The 18,206-nt window shown below is 43.4% G+C and overlaps 1 protein-coding gene across 6 annotated transcripts in view; it reads right to left on the minus strand.

Moving 5' to 3' along the window:
- The window catches only part of adgrb2 (adhesion G protein-coupled receptor B2), a 207,110-nt gene that overhangs the window by 74,491 nt on the left and 114,413 nt on the right, over positions 1-18,206 (minus strand). For 5 of the 6 annotated variants that reach the window (XM_066717237.1, XM_066717235.1, XM_066717234.1 and 2 more), the window contains 8 exons: positions 15,754-15,918; positions 14,267-14,431; positions 12,874-12,975; positions 12,164-12,270; positions 10,132-10,326; positions 8,694-8,762; positions 6,439-6,547; positions 5,220-5,366 (listed from right to left, as the gene is read on the minus strand). In XM_066717237.1, the coding sequence (XP_066573334.1) occupies positions 5,220-5,366; positions 6,439-6,547; positions 8,694-8,762; positions 10,132-10,326; positions 12,164-12,270; positions 12,874-12,975; positions 14,267-14,431; positions 15,754-15,918 (1,059 nt within the window). The remainder of the gene's footprint in view (positions 1-5,219; positions 5,367-6,438; positions 6,548-8,693; positions 8,763-10,131; positions 10,327-12,163; positions 12,271-12,873; positions 12,976-14,266; positions 14,432-15,753; positions 15,919-18,206) is intronic. The other variant, XM_066717238.1, reaches the window with a different exon arrangement.

Below are 18,206 nucleotides of genomic sequence, written 5' to 3' on the forward strand. Positions count from 1 at the left end.
GCTCAGCCCAGGCGGAGGTGGGAACCCTCGTGTTGTCGGAGTGTGCAAGGGAAAGAATACAACAAAATAAAAAAACTAAGGACTGCAACAGAGGGAGGAGGTGGATTATTGAGAGGTGCATCAGCGTGAAGAACAGAGATCAAAACAAAACAAAAAAATACTTTGTTGTGTCATTTAATTCCCCCAGTCCTTTCAAAGAGTGGGAGTAAATTGTATACGTGTGTATGAAATTCATTTGGGGAGAAAGAATACAAAAACAACAACAAATTGAAAGTAGCAACGGGAGGAGGATAACAAAAAAAAGCAATCAATAAATAAACGTTATCCCGCTGCAGCTCCTAAAGCAATCCCCTTTTGGCAGCTCAGCGAGGTGAGGAAGCCCTTCCAACACAGAGACACAGCCATCTCGGCAGGCTCTGTAATTTGGGTTGGGCCTCAAACTGCAACAGGGCTGTCTGATGGAGCCTCGCCCTGCCCTCGCCACACTGCTGCTCTCTCTCGCACGGGAGACTGCATTGAGATATCAATAGAGAGAGCGAGTCCGAGCAGAAATGTCAAAACGCCTCTGAGGGGAGGCTCTCCACCTCAGCAAAATGAACAGACTTTGTTTGGGAACGATAGGAAAGGGGGAAAAAGAACTGCTCGAACAGAGAGGTGTCAGGGGAGGGGGGATACACACAACACCATTTTGACATTCTGACTTTTTCTTCATTTTCAAACATGATTAAGTTACCCCACATTTGATCTGATCCAAAGTGAATTATTGTGGGGATGATATGCTTTACTCATGAAATACAAAAGGGGCTTTCTCCCTCACTGGCACAACATATTAAACTCACAAAGACATTTACTCTAAGCATAATTAGCTGCCAACCCATCTTATTATTCTTTTTTTTTTTTTTTTACCTTAAAAGAAGAAATAAATCTACTCGGTTGCTATGGTGATCTATGGTGATTCTGCCATTTGCAACAATGAAACTTTTGATATGGTACCGTACAACTGTGCACGAGTAAAACAAAATCCTTCCAGAGATCAACTGCACGGGTCAAGGATGTGCTGTCGGAAAGCTAATTTTATTTCCTTGGGTAAAATTATAGACCTCTCACAAACAATGACAGCTGGCAAATACACAGCATCGTCTTGTTAGCACAGCGCGGGCGTGCAGCACAGAGGGATATCAATGTCATCAAAATCCCTCAGAGCGGAGATACGGTACGATCAAGTCCAATCACTAATTGAGACATAGAACAGAGACCAAGATCGGGGGGGGATGTCTATAAATGAAGTGTTGTAAGAATAGTGGTAGTAAACTGTGTATTATGCACTTCTTTGCACAAAAACTGGGGAATATTTTCCCAAGCTAAGGGGTGACCACAGTTATATAGGAATCAAAGAATGGGCATTAGAAGCTACTATTGTTTGTAGGGAACCTGGCTCCTTCAATGGGTAATGAAAAAACTGAAAAAGACACAGACAAACTAAGAAACATGGTATCAAAGATGAAGCAAAATCCCATATCTAATTCATGTCTTCTGCAAGGCATGCTCTGATCCTGGGCAAAGAATGAAAAGCAACATGTGTGGTCTCCAATGGTTCTGCAGTCAGTTGCATACATGAAGGGAAAGCCACAATACAGATGCAGTAACCCCAGGTTAGGAGTAGAATCAGTAACAGCAGCTGTAAGCCCAGGCTGCTTAATAGCTGACATCTAAGATATGCATCACATATCCCAGACTTTCATGGTAGCATGAGATTGGTTGGCCACTTTGGATTGCAGTATGCATCCAAAAACAATCGGCTCTGCAGAATTCATCTATCTTGCCTTTTTTATTTCAAGTCTTTCTTCATTACAGCCTTGTGTTTTTCCTGCAAACAAAGCCCTCCACTGTTATCAAGAAAAGCGGAGGGATGGAGGGAATTGCAAAATAAAAGAAACAAGCATCACCATCAGCACCAGCAGCAACAACAAGCAAAAAAACAGAAAAGAAACAAAAACAAAAAATCTCCAACGAAGGTCTTAAATTTTTAAACACCTTGGCGCGAGGGCATTTTAATTTCAAAGTGAAAGAGGGAGCTGCTCTAGGAAGGCAAGGTTTTCATTTTCTTTGAGGTGTGTGTGACAGATCACTAATGGAAGATGTTTGCTGAGCTGGCGGGATTCGCAGCGAGCTGCAGTCGATACTGTGCATTGCTTTCTTTTTTCGTTTTCCCCCTCTTCCATTTTTTTTTTTCTTTTTCTCCCAGTTCCTCGTGACAGAGCATCCAGAGAGCTCTGCTGAATTTACAGTGTGTGTGTGTGCGCAGAATATGACAAATGAACGAGATAAAAGAAGTTAGAGATGTACACATAAAAGGTGACACTGATTAAAAAGGCTGAACCCTAAGTTGTCCTTTTTTTATACTGCCTTTAAATCATTACAACTCATCAGTACCGAAGCACAGTCTCCTCCTTTTCTAGCTCACTTCCCTTTCTTTCCTTTTTTGTTTTCCCCTGCACAAGTTGCTACTTAAAGGCTGTCTAGCACCTTTCAGAAAGTTTTCATCAGGCCTTCTAGCCCTGCAGGTCTGCGGCCTGAATGCCAGCAGCGATCAGCAGCACAGGCTGGCCCGGCAAAATGAAAAATAAAGGAAAAAACAAGTAGATGTTACGGCTTCATGGAGATAGAGCCACCCGGGCAAAACTCAGAGAGACGGCAGCAACGACCTGAATTACAAAGCAGAAGGCCAGTCTCTTTCATTCCCGTTTTCTCTGTCTCCCTGCTTGCTTGCCTGCCTCTCTCTCCCTTTCTCTCTCTCTATCTCTCTCTCTCTCTGTTCTATCCCCTCTGGGTAGCTAAAGCTGAGCTGTCAGAGCCTCTATCAAGCAGGTCTTTGCAGGGCCACTGGAAAAATCAATAGCGCTTTTCAGACTTCTGAAAATAAAACCTGGGTTTGACTACAAATTGCAATTAAACTCAACCGACAGCCTACATTTATTTTCTGTCTATCCCCCCCATCTCAAGATTGAAATTAGATAGCAGCACAGAAAGACTGCGAGCTTGAAATGGGTTTGATGAGTGCACCAGTGGGTTTAAGATAACTCCCCCCCAGTCTCCACTCCCCTGCTAAGCATCGGAGCGAACTGTGGATTTTTAGGCAGAGCTAGTTGAGACCGCCAAGGCGTCTGAAAATGCGGACCGTCAAAGGAGGCAAGGAGGCTGTGTTTCGGCTCCTCCGAGTTAATTAGTAAATGATGGAGATAGCCTGTAGTTATTTTAGATGTTGTAGACAGACCGACACATTCCCCCAAAGGCGATTCCCAGGAGGTTTTACACTTCTATTTCTTAGGAGGAGAGTAAGTTAACCCCTCTCTCTGTATAAATCATATATTAGGCTACTTCTTCTACACTGCCGGCCCTTTTTCTCCCCTCTAATTATTATCTTTGCCATGCATTGTCATGCATCTAGAGCACACTGGGAAAGAAAAAATAATCACATACAAATAAAGTTCATCTCAATGTGTTCCTATTTCATACAGTCACTTTGAGGCCATTCAAATGTACCGCACTGCAGCTCAGGCAGAGCGGCCGGATAACGAGATTCATTCAGCGAGTATTTATCTGGACAACAACCACATTCAGAAAAATATAGGAGCCTTCTAATACATGGCCCCATCGCGTGACCGTTTGAAAAGCGCAATTTGCCGTTTCGTTAGTGGGACCGCGGGGGAAGCTGGGAATGCGTCCTCGCCTTCAGTGTGTGAGCCAGTGCAACAGCCAGTGCAACAGCCAGCGTCTGCGCTCCTTCAGTAGAGCAGGGAAAGGGTCAATGCGAATGTCAGCTATCACTTTGTGGGCGACATTATTTCTTTCTTTCTTTCTTAAGCAGTGATTATTTTCTCTTAGCTCAATGGAAAATGCATTAAGCTGGAATAAGAGGGATTGCTAACGGCCCTTGCTGTGGCCCGAGCAAGGCCTGAGCACGGCAGATTTTAATTAATCATGTCCCACTCTGTGGGTGGTCCGCTCGTGCACTGGGGAAGACATACAGTGGGGGAGAAATAAACTGGATAGAAACAGGACCATTGAGACAAATTCATCAGCTGTGCATTGTTTATCTTGCAAATCTCCTCCACTGAGCAGAATAACATTTTTTTATAGTGCAAAGAAAATGCAAATATGTATATAAAAAACACACACACACACACACACACATATATATATACATAGATTCCATTCTTTTTAATCCCACCTAGTCCAAGGTATAATTCACTGAGCTTTCAATTAAGATGTATCTGTTTTTTAATTTTGATCTGCCGCATTCCTGATGATGAATTCAGAGTTATCAGACCTGAAGAGGCGAGTAGATGCCTTTGGGGGGGAAAACTAAATAAAATAAATGAAAACTGATGTTTTAGCAGAGCACGGTGATAAACCACAAATACCTAAGGCAAACGCCAACCCCCGCTATATGAAATCTGCAGTGTATAAGATACAAACCAAACAAAAAGTTCCCAGGATGTTAATTATGGAGAAATAAAACAACCAGTATGGCACCTAAAGACAGGCTGTAGCAACACCTAGGAAAGTATAATGCTGCAATTACTGTATTTTACAGAATCGTGCTCGCTCTCTGTGGTTCAGGGATCTTAAGTAATGAGGAGGCAGTGCCAGGGATGGGATGGTTATCAATTCACAAGAATAACTACTCATCAAAGACCACCTCTGAATGCTTCATATACTCTGACATCACGACGCTTGCATGGAAATCAAAGTGAAAGCGAACTGCATTCAAAAAACACATCAGACCGAATCAATGAGCTTCACTCCGGCCGGCACGCGGCCCACTGCAACAAAGAAAACTCATTTGCCTTTGTGCGGAACGCAATTGCAGGCTTTCCACCTCATGGCGTTTTCATGAACCAGGACCTAAGTCGCGAATGCAAGTTAATTTCATCAGCCTTTGTACTGAAGCCCTCCCTCCCCATGCAGGCCGACTGGCATGAAAATGTAAAATAGCAAGCGATCCAACAAGCCTTTATACACTTCTTATTTATACAGTTGACTGATACCTGCATTCAAATCCCCCGGCTGCTCATCTCAGTCCTCTCTCTTCTCTTTATTATACTATTAGATGTTGAGCTACTCCCCCCTCCAACAACCCTCTATGCATGCTTTTGACAGGTCTCCTACTCTCCCCACACATGTGCGCCCGGCCCTCACCCCCCAGGCAAGCGCACCTTCGGAGGACAGTGTGAAGACCTCCTTGGGGATGAACAGCTTGTCCTCCGAGTTCCTGGCCCAGTCCTTCATCCCCCGCCGGCCCTTCATGGGAAAGTTGAGGTCACTGGAGACCGCGGACACGGGCTCTCGCTGGATGGTGATCACTGTGGGGAGGCAGAGAGACAACCTGTCACTCCCCCAGAAATACCCGGCTGCACTTTATACACATAAGCCTCGATCCAGTTTAGATGGAGATTCAGACGATGGCTGTATGTGCAGCTTTGCAGTGAGATTTTTTTTTTTTAGCCTCCAAAACACCTGCAATAATTTTTTTATGAATCCAATGTGGGCTATTTCTTTGAAGCATATTCTGCCCCGCTGAATTTACTGCCTTTTTTTGTTTTAAAGGAGGACTAGGAACAAACTCCTAATCTAAGAAAAACAAACATTTATAGTGCCTATAGGGACTTGTCGTGCTCAAAGTTTTATGCCACACTTTATGTCGTTATTTTTATTGGGTTTACTTAATGATGTCTGCACTGAAGACACAAGCCATTTATATGGCAAATCCAATACAAAATAAGGCATCGCAGAAACACTAGGAACAATGCTTATAGATAATATTTGCCTCAGTTCCGAAAACCACTTGAAAACGCCAGTCTGGGAAGTGACTGGGAACATTGAGTACTTGTAATTTATTACACATGATTCCATATATGTATGTTTTTAATTTTAAATTAATATTCACTCATGGTGGCTGACAGCTTTATCCAAGGTGACATGCAGGCTTTACAAGACTCGTAAAACAAAAGTTTATACAGTGCATAAATTACACTTCTGCAGTTATAGGATTATTGCTGGAGAACCTGAAATGAAGCAAACAAGCAAAATGATAGCACCCTTCAACTAAAATTGAATGAACAGCTATGCAGGAAAGTACAGAGGAGCTCAAGATATGCCACAGGCCTTACATGTATTAAAGTTTACCATAGTGAATCCGTCTACTGATTTGTTTTTACCACAGCTACACCATACATGTATTTTGCTCTGCCAAATTTGTCCATGCTTTGCTATATCGCTCAGTTCTTTAATGCTTTGCTGTCCTGCACTCCCACACCGGTATTACCACAATACACCACTGTCAACTTGTATGAAGGTAGGAGAAAACTCTGAGGCAGCGGACTGACAAGCTGGGCCAAAATGGGCCGAACGTTTGAGAATGCTGGAGGAACTCACTCAGGTTTTCGGTGATGATCAGAGAGCTCTGGAACGCTTTCTGTGCTTCACCCACCAGATGGATGAAGTCTTCAACCACACGCATGAGGTGCACAGAACCGGGGTAGACCTGCAGGGGGGGATGAATGAATAAATATGGTCAAAGAACAGGAAAGCACGGCACAGAAGAGATGCACGGAAATGCTGCCAAAGCCTCTCATAACAGCACAGCGAAGGGCGAAGCTTTGAGAAATCTGAGTGACTGCTGGGAGTCATGACTTACTGCTTTGTGTGTATAGTGTGTGTGTGAGTGTGTGTTTGAGTTAATGTAGAAAAAAGTCCATGAATACCTTACTGGGGCTGATAGTCTATTTAAGCCAATGTCTCTTAATCGTTTTCAATAGTGTGTTTGTTTGATATGCCTGTTTAAACCCAGATGCCTGCACTGCGAGTGAGGAGATGATCTAAATTAGAGCAACCACTGTGGCGCTACACAGCAGCTCTCACGATTAAACACATTATCATCATCGCCATTAGAGTAACACCTCCAATGCCACAGCACAACCGAAGCGAGATGTTCGTGCCGTTCTCTCTCCCCATGCCTGCACTGCTACCGTGCCGTTTCTCAGAGACTCGATGGGCGCAAGCACGGCTCCGCAAGAACAAGAGAAAGCCGGCTACTCGTGCAGCCCAGATCAGTTCCACACCACGGCGCCTCATTGGTTTGCCGTGCCCCAGAATCCCATCGCGGTTTAGACCCACGGTGAGGCGGGCAGTGACTCACAGGGCTCGGCTATCTCTGTATGTAAGAGAAGAGCTCAGCGGAGGATGGATGCCCCATGGTGAAAAGAGCAGCAGGGACTACTAAGTCAGTCTGACATAAGAACAGCCTAGACCAGAGGCAAGACTGGGAATGGTTTATAAAGAAACAAAAAAACGCAAAAAAAAAAAAGTGCAACTTGTACTATGTAACGGGAAATCAAACGAGTGCCTGCTCTCCTTGCGCTTTCAGAAAAAAACAGGTGATGTTTCTATCTCATGTTAATAGCTTTGATTTCCTCCTGGACTCCTACACTGCACTGTGTACTTTTTGATGAAGACACAGAAACGCTGCTTGAGTCCAGGTCTCTGCCCCCTCACCCTGCACTCTCTCTCTCATCATGCCTGTCAGCCTTTCACAGATTGGCTTAACGGAGGAGCTGCCGCCGATGACTGATCAGCCACGCTGTGATCGATACGTGTCCTGTCCTTTTTATTGCAGGACCTGCTATCATAAAGGCTTCAGAGGAGTGATTACGGGCAGGACAGCACTTGGAGGTGTCAGGGATCAGAATGACTTGCCATTTAACACACAAAGACACACACACACACACACACTATATTACTAAGAGGGGACTGTGATTCTCCACCAGCCTAATGGGGACTACAGCTTCCCAGTACTTTCAGGACACAAAACATACACAGAACCTTTAGTTTTAAGCTGACAACAGATCATATTTGTTAATAAATAAATAAATACATTGACCAGTGCGGACCTACGGAAGCGTATTGCTGCCACACGAAAAAAATATATATATCACGTAATTACGTGATAACTATCATGTTTTTACGTGATACTGAATTATCACGTTTTTATGTGTTAGGGAATTATCACGTTTTTATGTGATAGGGAATTGTCACATAATAACAGACTGAACTAGAAAACAGGAGACAAAACAATGATGTCAGACGTTAGGGATTTTGTACGAACTTACTTTAGGTTGCTACTAACTCAATACCTATCCAATGACATTTTAAATCACAAACACAATCAATCTTAAAAATATCTGTGAAAATAGCAACGCAAATAGCAATAATCATCTTTATTTACACATTTTCTTCAAAACAAGGTACAGGTAGTTGAAAACCGGTCTGTGACCCAACAATACACCATCTATCCCCCGCCCCATCCAATTTATTATTATTTGGTATGACCTATTCTATATATCTATTCAATAAACAAGTATTTGTATCACTAACAGACACAAAGCGTCATAAACCTGGGCACGATGTACAATGCGTCACTGTTCACAAGCCGACCATGCCTATGATTCAAATTTCACACACTGTGCAGCTGCACCCTCGCATTGTGCACGCAGGCAAACACTGCCCCGCTACTGATGCGTTCATGGCATGAGCAGCGGTCATGTAGGCGCAGGCCAACGCACTGGCCCAAGAGCAGACTGCACACAGACATGCGGAAACACACACCGTCACAAACCCACACAGGGGCCTACCTGCTGAGCGTCATCCCACTTCTCTCTGTTCTCTATGTCCAACATGTAACTGACTACCTGGAAGAATTTCTGCAGAAATATAGAGTGGGGGGGGGGGTGCAAAAGAGAGAGAGAGAGAGAGAGAGAATGAATAGTGTTATTACCACAGTGGGAAGTGTAATTGTTGAGGTGAGCCCTTGTCAAAGTAAATTGCAATGAAAACCTAATTGCGGTGATGATAGCACCAGTGGTATTGTTCCCCATCTCAGCTCCGATCACAGCATGAACTAGGCCTTCAGAGTGAACATCTCGGGCGTCTGCCACAGAAACCTTGCGTTCGTAATTTCACAAGGCATCATTTGGCACAGAGGAAAAATACCCTCATAATGTGCTGCATTGTGGTTAACGACATGAGGCTACAAAAAAAGATTAAAATAGAATTGTGCAGCAGTAGTATCAGTGCTATCAACACACAGTAACTGTATACAATCTCCGTTAGAGTTTCTAGGTGTAGAAATTACACCAGAGCTTGCGATTCTTTTTTTTTTTCTCAGTAGCATTGTTGCCCGTGCATTGCAAAGCACCAAGGGAAAAGATCATTATTACTGTTATGATATTTCTTTGCAGACAGTTACCCCATGAGGACTACAGCACAGGCCTGAGTTCGCTCCTACAGGAAGTCAGCCGTTGGTGGGCATGAGACACTCTCCAACTCCCAAAGTTTGTCCGGAAAAACAGCGCTGTTTATTTTTATGGGTTTCAACCTGATTTAGTCTGACTAGCAGCTGCTTGTCCTGCGACTACTGGAGGGGCTGGGACAGCATGGAGCACTTAACGTGATTCCCTGTTTCCTTGTATATGAAACGGAGAAGGAGGTACGCCATGTGCCCACTGGGAATGATGATTTTATATGCCATTTGAACACTCCCTATAGAGACGTTATGGCAGATTACAGACTAACCCCTTTACCCCACGCTGTGCTCAGAAGCTACACGATGAGAGCTTACAAAAAAGGCTTATTCAACACATATCAGGCAATAGAAGGACCTTTTAAAGTGCTGGCCTGGGACTGTGAAAAAGCCCGGGAATGCATGGGTTGAATTGCTTTTGTTGGTGTTTTATGTCAGGTTTTTTTTTAATATATATATATATATTCTCAGATATACTCTAATTTATTCTTTCCTTTTGAAGCAATATTCTCCAAGGCCAGCTCATCTCAAACATGTTTTCTTTCCTTCATAAAATCAGTGGCAGGCGATGTGTTGAGATACCTTGTAAATTCGATTTCTTGAAGGCCCCTGTGTCTGCATGAATTGTGCCTGAGAAAGTGGTGCCTGTGTGCGTGTACATGTGTGTGTGTGTGTGTGTGTGTGTGTATCAGAGGAAGTGTGCTGTGCTCTCTCTCCCTCAAAGACTGGGCGGGCAATGCTGCGTCGGGACGCCTCCTGCCTCGTCTCACCTGCACGTCGTCGGGAGCTGGAATGTAGGTTGCTCGCTTGAAGGTGTCCGTCACATTTCGGAGAATCTCCACCGAGAATAACAGGTCGCCGCTGTAATAGCTTTTCCGGGACATTAACTCTAGGAGACTCCTCACGATCTGAGACATGCCCTCCCCTGCCAGGATCCTCTGACCCTTCGCAAGATGCTCTCGAAGCTGAGGAGAAATGGGAACGAAAACCCGGGTTACACCCCTTCGTGAAAGTCTGACCGCAGTTCAACCAGATGCACGTTTGCCGATTTATGCCCATGGTTTAACCACAGTTGTACCATAGCATGAACTTTGTGTTGCCAGGTTTTCTACTGTTTGTATCATGCTTTCTCCAACATGCTTTACCAAAATTTCAGTGTGGTTTAACCATGGTGAACAGAATCTTTATTCTGAACTGTAAACCATTCATACTTCTCCTGAACCCCCAATTCATTTTTACATTTGGTATTTTGCCATTATTCCCAATTAAAACTTATCTTGGACATGTCAAGTTTTCGTTTTTTTTTCCCAAACGTTTTACAACAGTGCTTTATTTTGAATACCTTCAAAGGTTCACTAACCTAAGTGGCTCTTAGGGCGAGAGCTTAGCTTACCCTCATTTCTGTGGTTTTATGTAAGCCTCCCCCTGGATAGGTAAACAATTATAAAGGTCTAATTAAGACAATTAACAGTTCAATTAAGGGTGAATTTCTGTAACTTAGAGCATAGCTGGAACAAAAAAACATAAGACCCAAAGTGCCTCGGCTTGTGGTTTAAGTCAGTTAGAGGCCTAACTGAGCATTTCCCTGTTTCTATCATGATAAGGAATCTTAGTACAGAACCTTACAGCTGGGTTTACTGCTGAACTCTAAGCTGCCCCCTACAGGGGGAGTGAGTTATAACAGATGCCATCCATGCTGATTTTAAATTCATGCTTTTCACAGATACATTTCTGCTTTCTAACTATTTGGAAAGAAAATACTTAATTTGTGCGAACAACACACACTCACACACACACACAAGTTGCAACATGTTGTGTCAATTTTGCTGGGACAGGCCACTGTCTTTCACCACACAGCTGCTAATGGCGACCACGATCACAACTGCCTCATTCACCACAGCTGTGTCCTCGGCTGACCTGATGGCCACCTCAGGTTCACGGCTGTTGGTGATGAGCCTAATTATGATCAGGTCCCTGTCCGCAGCTGTGCCTTCCTTATTTAATCTGTGTTTTTCCCCAAGCACTAGGGATGGAGAGAGACAGTGTGAGAGATGGACCGACTGGATTGCACCTGCTGCAAGGGACCTAACCTGGAATTTCCCCCCTCCCACAGAAAAAGTTATTGTATTAACTATTTTGGCTTAATTCTAGTTTATTTATTTTTAGTTTATATGGTGCTACACCATACTCTGGTGAGGGAGTTTTTATATTTCTCATACTGTTGCTGGAACATTTTATTTTTCTTGTCTGTGGTGTTTCACCCTGACAAGAGGGTTGCAGGGTACTCCCCTTTATTATCCTGTACAATAAAAGCAGTGTGCAGCTGCAACAACAAGCACTCCTTTGTGTTGTTCCCTGTTGTGCTGTAACTGTCCACACTTGCCTATATAGACTTTCCTCTTTATTTCCAGATAATGGAAAGTTATTTTCTTCTCCATCATGTACCAATACATAACAAATCACTGTCAGTTGCTCTCAATAATACAAACTTCTATTTCCTAAGACAAAGTGGAAGTGAATTTGTCTATGCAGGGATATTAAAAATAACAATGGCAACAGCATAGTTCTTGGGGCTGTGTCACAGTTGCAAAGGCTGACTGAAGTTGTAGGGACTGGAGGGAAAATGAAAACATATATGAATAAAATACATTCTTCAGTTAAATCTCTTATCAATGCCGGGTTTTACATTTTCACATAAAATGAACTCAACTTATCAGTACACTGAGATGATCTTTATTAAATGTGTGTGAAATCCTCATTTGCTATGTCAGAACAGGATGTAGGAGTTGAATTTGCACCTACTGATAGATGTAAATATCTGTACTCGAGTGAGACGCATCGGGCGAAGCTCGGAGGACCCCAGTAAGCAACTCCATTAGTGTCCAGCAAACAACGACGACTAGCAGATCCTGCAGGGACACATGGAACACAGCAACACCGTCAGAGACAGCACAGGAGAAGGGGAGGGAGACACAGAAAGAGCAGGGAAAGGAGAAGAAGCAGAAGAAGAAGTGAGGACAAAGAAACTGTTGCAAATCATTATTTTATACAAAGTACTTTATGTATTATACCTTTAGACTAGTGTCCAAAGGCTACATTCCAAGTGTGACTAACTGGGTTACTAATTAAATTCTGTGTCGCAAACCTGAATGGCATGGGCATTTCATTCCTGCTCCTGCAATTTTGCTCCCTGCGTGTATTAAGCAAAGAGGCATAGCATCAATTACTTGCCTTAAACCTTTACATGGTTTTAATTTAACAAACTAATGGGGAGGTATAGCAAAGTGCCTTATGGTCCACTGACAGCGAGGCACAGAGCTAAGAAAGCCAGAATACAGCAGACGAAGCTATAGACATTTAGGGGAAATCCTGGGGTTATGCATGGAGCAAAGGACCACAGGACAATGGTTAAGCGTGATGAAGAGGATGCACCAAGTTACAATGCAAGAGGAAGCAAATACATTTCTCTGATATAGTTATGGTATAGAAGGAAAGCAAGTCCCATGGCGTACCAGTTGCGTTTGATGGACACTTGTTGTAAACAGTCTCTCCTGCCGCAGCTCTCTTCCAGGTCATGGACACAAGATACTCGTCTCTGCACATTTCGTGAGCGGCTGGAAGAGACACAGACAGACAGCATCAGGACACACACACACACACACACACAAAGTCAGTAATTGCTACTCTGCACACAGCAACCTCTGGTTCCCATTAATGGCACTTTCAGGTCACCGTCCCCAGCTCCCATCCCATTTGGTCTGCAGAGCGAACCGCTGATGGGCTGTTTGATGATGGGATCTGAGCTCTTCCAGCTCATTCAGAAGCACTACAGCCCAAGTGGCTGTAGCCCCACCGTCACAACAGTGTTGAAAATAGTAACAGATACACTGAGATTTTTGTGTTTTTCATTAGTTTTTGGTCCATTATTTGCCGCTGTTTCCTGCCAAACTATTGAACATGTTTTTAACTTTGATTTCAGTTTACGAACCTAATCGAATTTGTGGAAAATCATTCAGAATTCACAGCCAAGTGCTATTAAAGGAGCCCTGCATCTGAGTTCTGACGGTGATTCAATTTAATCCTGGACTGAAAATGAAAGGATGGATATTAAAAGTGGTTTGTGGTTGTTGCCACAGCAGCAGACACACTGAGAAATCTCCCTCCTACACAGCCTCAGCATAACAAAATTGGCTTTCTTTATTTTATTTGTTCTCCCTTGATAGACAGTTGATTTTCAATTACATGAATCTTCCTTAAAATCTATTAGCGGCTGGTGCGGTATGAAATTGTAAATGAGGACGTGCTGCTCCTAACAGGTGGGGGAAGTTAAATAAACATTTATCTTCTCCTTATACTTAAGTGTTCTCCACTGAACAATGTCGGTTCATGTTCACTAAGATGTTCATCCTAGTGAAGCAGGATTCTTAAGAGTTATTTTCAGTTCCAGTGAAGAACATGGTATTTGCATTTATGTCTTCTTCCCACACTATTTGAGAACTAAAACAGAAACCTATTTTCAAAAGATTATATTAGTTTGAAAATCATATATTTGAAGATACATAATGGAAAACTGCTGTTACTTTTTTCCTTGTGCTAACTGTGTGTAGCACTTTAAGGTGGCATGCTTGTAATGCACTTAAATCTGCATTGCATTGTCATGCTTGTTGTTGCATTTTGTTGCATCACATCGCATTGTAATCCGTTGCCTTGGCTTGTATTGCAGGACATTGTCTTGTATTGTATTTCTCTACACAGTAATGCATGATCAGCACCCTCTTTTAGTTCACTCTGCTTGTGCCCAAAACAACAATACCATGCGTTAAGAGATCTTTAATCAAAGCACAGCAGCCAAGAAGAGAGATGGAGAGAGACAGACAGACACAGACAGACAGAGGCCAGCCGCACCTGGGCACTTCTTCTCGTTGCAGGTGCGCACCTCCTCCCCCGAGCCGTCGCAGGGGTAGCCCTGGATGCCTGTCCCCTGGCACATTCGGAACCGCCGCTGCCAGCCAGAATCGCACGTCTTCGAGCAGAGGCTCCAGTGATTCCACGCGCCCCACTTCCCATCAGCTAGTGAAGAGAGAGACAGAGAGAGGGGGAATAATATTCACCTGCTAAGAGAGGCAGGAGAAGTGGATGAGGCGTGTCTTTTTTCCAAATGATACTGATAAATTGTTCGTGGCTTGGAAGTCATTAACAGAGTATTAATGACTTGCTTTCGACTTTCATTTTTAATTGCAAGTTATTTATGAACGGCACAGATGGGACTTGCACAGCCTTATTATTTCCCTAGATATCCTCGGCACTCCTATATATTCCAAATGGGAAATGCTGTTGGTTTGTTTGCCTTCAATGGCATTCACGAATGAGCGGCTGGACTCAAGGGCTATACGTGTTGCTTAATTGAAGTCATGGGAGTAAAAGAAGTTCTTAGGAAAAGAAAATGAATGTGTAAAAGGTTCTTTGTACTTGAGACTCTGTACTTGTTTATTTGTGCCCCAACTGAATAAGGGTTTTATCTCCCCAAATACAGAAGGAGGTTCCATCAACAGAAGGCATGGTGCTGCATCAAACTCAAACACAAGGAACATTCACACAGCTCACCCACGGCTTCAGGCACAAATCCTGACAAACTTAGCAAACTGACAGACTCTTCTATTCAATAATAATATTCAAAATAAAACCAATATGCACCTACATAAATTGTTTACAAAAGTTGCAAATGCTAAAGATTTATTCCCATTGATTTTCATCACTTATCTGACTAGGAGTAAGTTATGAGGTTCACAACGTTTGTGAAAAAATGTGTGTATAGTTTTATATTCAACTTTTGATAAGAGACCTTAATTTCCACTCAAAACAACCAACCACGAATGCTTTACCTTCTTTAATTTCATGGAATAAATGGTTTCAATCCAATTGAAATCCACACTCGATAGACCAAGTTAATTTAATGCTGATGTTTATAACGGATCGCACTGTTCTTTTTAAAGCACTCTCAGAAGTTCTGCTTCAAACACACACACAGGAGTAGGGTTTACGAATTGCACTGAAGCATATCAATCGTACATTTGTATAACAAGAAAGAGTCATAAAGCTTAGAAAAAATACCTCAGCACAGCTGGACTCAAAGTTTCATAAAGAATGAGTGAACACAGCCTCATGTGTTGTTTCATTTCAAGTTTAAATATCGGTTTAATCAAAAACTCACCATCCATGCACATGCACACAGAGGTTCATGCTCACCTACACCCACACGCACATGCACACGTAAACTGAAACTCCCAGTGGCTCCCGTAAGTTTCTCTTTTCTCTGGTCCCGTGGAGCACCATCCGCCGTGCTCGAGTTTCAGGTGTGGGTGTGGGACAGGGTCGGGGAGGCTGTTACATACCTGCGCATTCGGACTTTGAGCAGTCCCGCGTCTCGGCGTGGGGCCCTTTGCACTCGGCCCAGCCGTGAACGGAGACGCTGCACCTCCGTGTGCGCTGCTGAGTGCCGTTGGAGCACGTGACAGAGCACCTAGACCAGGGCCCCCAGTCCAGCCACTGCCCCTCCACTGTCAACACATAAAACACACACACAAGCGCGCCCGCCATTAGTGCCCCGCACTGCAGCTCCCCCCACCCCCCCAAAGCCATGCAGTGTGCTCCGTGAGAGACCAGCATACCTCATCCTCCTCGCTCAACCTCCCCCCCCAACCCTTCGCTCCCCTTGCACACATAACACACAGAGGGGAGGGAGTGGACAGACCCCGAGAGTGCCGGAGCTCTGACACAGACAAAGAACAGTCAAATTCCCAGAGATGCCAAGATGTCTCTTCTTTCTCTCTCTCTCTCTCTCTCTCTCTCGACACCAAACGAGCATGATGGGTCGAATGGCCTCCTCTCGTTTGTAAACTTTCTTATGTTCTTATGTTCTGTATTACACTTGGACACATTGCACTTTGAACTTGTGAAGATTGTACAGCTCTGGGATGTTCTGTGGGGCTCGGACCACCAAACATCTAGTGAACCAATGTAGGGTTCTTTTAATAGATGGAATGAGTAGTGGGGACATCCAGTACGAGCTACAGACCTAGGGCCAGCGATGAGTTAGGATTAATTCTTGAACTTGCCCCCTGAGAGAGCTAGTCTAGCACAGTTTAAGATTCAAACTGTACTCGCACATTTTACCAAGAGATCTGAAAAATCAAAAGGTTCATCTGTGGACCTAAGGTGGTTGAACTTCTCATCACTCTGCAAAAAGGAACGTTATACTAGGCGAGCTGTTTCCAATTTTCCTGTTATTCCCTGTAATAACTCTAGAGTTTTAAACAATGTTAAGGTATTCTGTCTTGTCACTTACAATCTATTCCACCCCAGTGGATTCTACGCTCCACCATGGCTTTTGAAACAATCAGGGGGAAAGAAAAGTGTTCTGAAGGAGATTTGGCTCCAGTCTGTGTGTGTGTGTGTGTGTGTGTGTGCGTGTGTGTGCGTATGCATGTGTGTGCGTGTGTGTGTGTATGCATGTGTGTGCATGTGTGTGTGTTGCCTTTACTAAAAAAAAAAGGCAGCACAGTACATTCTGTAACTGACAATTTCAAGTTTCTTCTGCAATCACATGAAAGGTTTCCTGTCAACTAGTCAAAGGAAAATGAACATGATAAATAAATGTCTGTAAAACTGTAAAATAATAATAATACTTAACACATAAGGACAAGAAAAAAAAAAATTCTAATAAAGAAAAAAAAAGAAAAACTCCTGAGTCACAGAGACAGCTGTCTCTCACTGTAGGACCATTTTTTACTCGAAACCAGGATTGGTATCAGCAAACCTACAGGAAGGAAGGAGTATGAGGTAAATTACACTGAGCGACGAGACATTTACATCTATTAAAATAAATTAAAATAGATACCACATCCTATTAGTTTGAATTACAAGGTAATTGCATAGATTCCATCAGCTGCCTGTAATGTATTGACACAGAGCAGGTGCACTGGTGAGAGACTGAGCTTCACAGCAGCACTCGGCTTCGGGAATGACAATGAGCAGTCTAGGTATTTAGGTGTTAATGTGCTCTTGCAGGAGATGAAGAAAAAAAGAAAGCTTAAGGCACCCTTACAAAATAATAACTTGAACAGTAACGAGCACTGCTTTTTCTAATCATAAACGGAGGCCCATGTCTGAAAGCAATTATGTACTGGCAAACCAAGCTGACACTTTTCCTATTATATTTATTGATTTTCTTATTTACTTCTGGCGTCTTCGTGTTCAGCTTCTCTTCAGATCACAACAACAAACCCCAAGAATCACCCCTTCAAGGAAAACATGGGCATGTGATGACCCTTGGGTTGCTTCAGCCCCTAACGTTTGATGTGATACAGTGTGCTGCGTTGTTTGTAAAAATGAGATTCCCATTACACTGTTTTGCTTCTGCTGACCATAGCTCTCCTGGCCTGTAAAAGGTCTTCTTCAGCTCACGCCCAGCAGACACACATTGCGGCACAGCCAGGACTCCATGCCTGCTGTCCGAGTGATAAATCAGGGCATCTTTCCCCGTTAATAAATTTGTTCTGTGGTTCTTGGCTTCACAACTCTCAGGATGAATCATCATGTGGCTCATTGTATTAAGCCTAACACTGGAGTTTATCCTTAAAATAAATAAATAAATAAATAAATAAATATTCATGAACTACAAAAATAATAAGTGGCTTCCGTTCGTGGTGGAATCCGTGACATTTGAGTTGTGTTCAAGGTTGCTGCAAATCTTGGCTCCCTTCCAAAGAACAATTGCACTAATTACACAACACATATAGCGCCTATCCAAACGATGCCCAATCTCAGCTGCCAGACTCGTCGGCTT

Source organism: Amia ocellicauda, chromosome 11 (assembly GCF_036373705.1).
Source record: "Amia ocellicauda isolate fAmiCal2 chromosome 11, fAmiCal2.hap1, whole genome shotgun sequence".
Classification (NCBI taxonomy): Eukaryota; Metazoa; Chordata; class Actinopteri; order Amiiformes; family Amiidae; genus Amia; species Amia ocellicauda.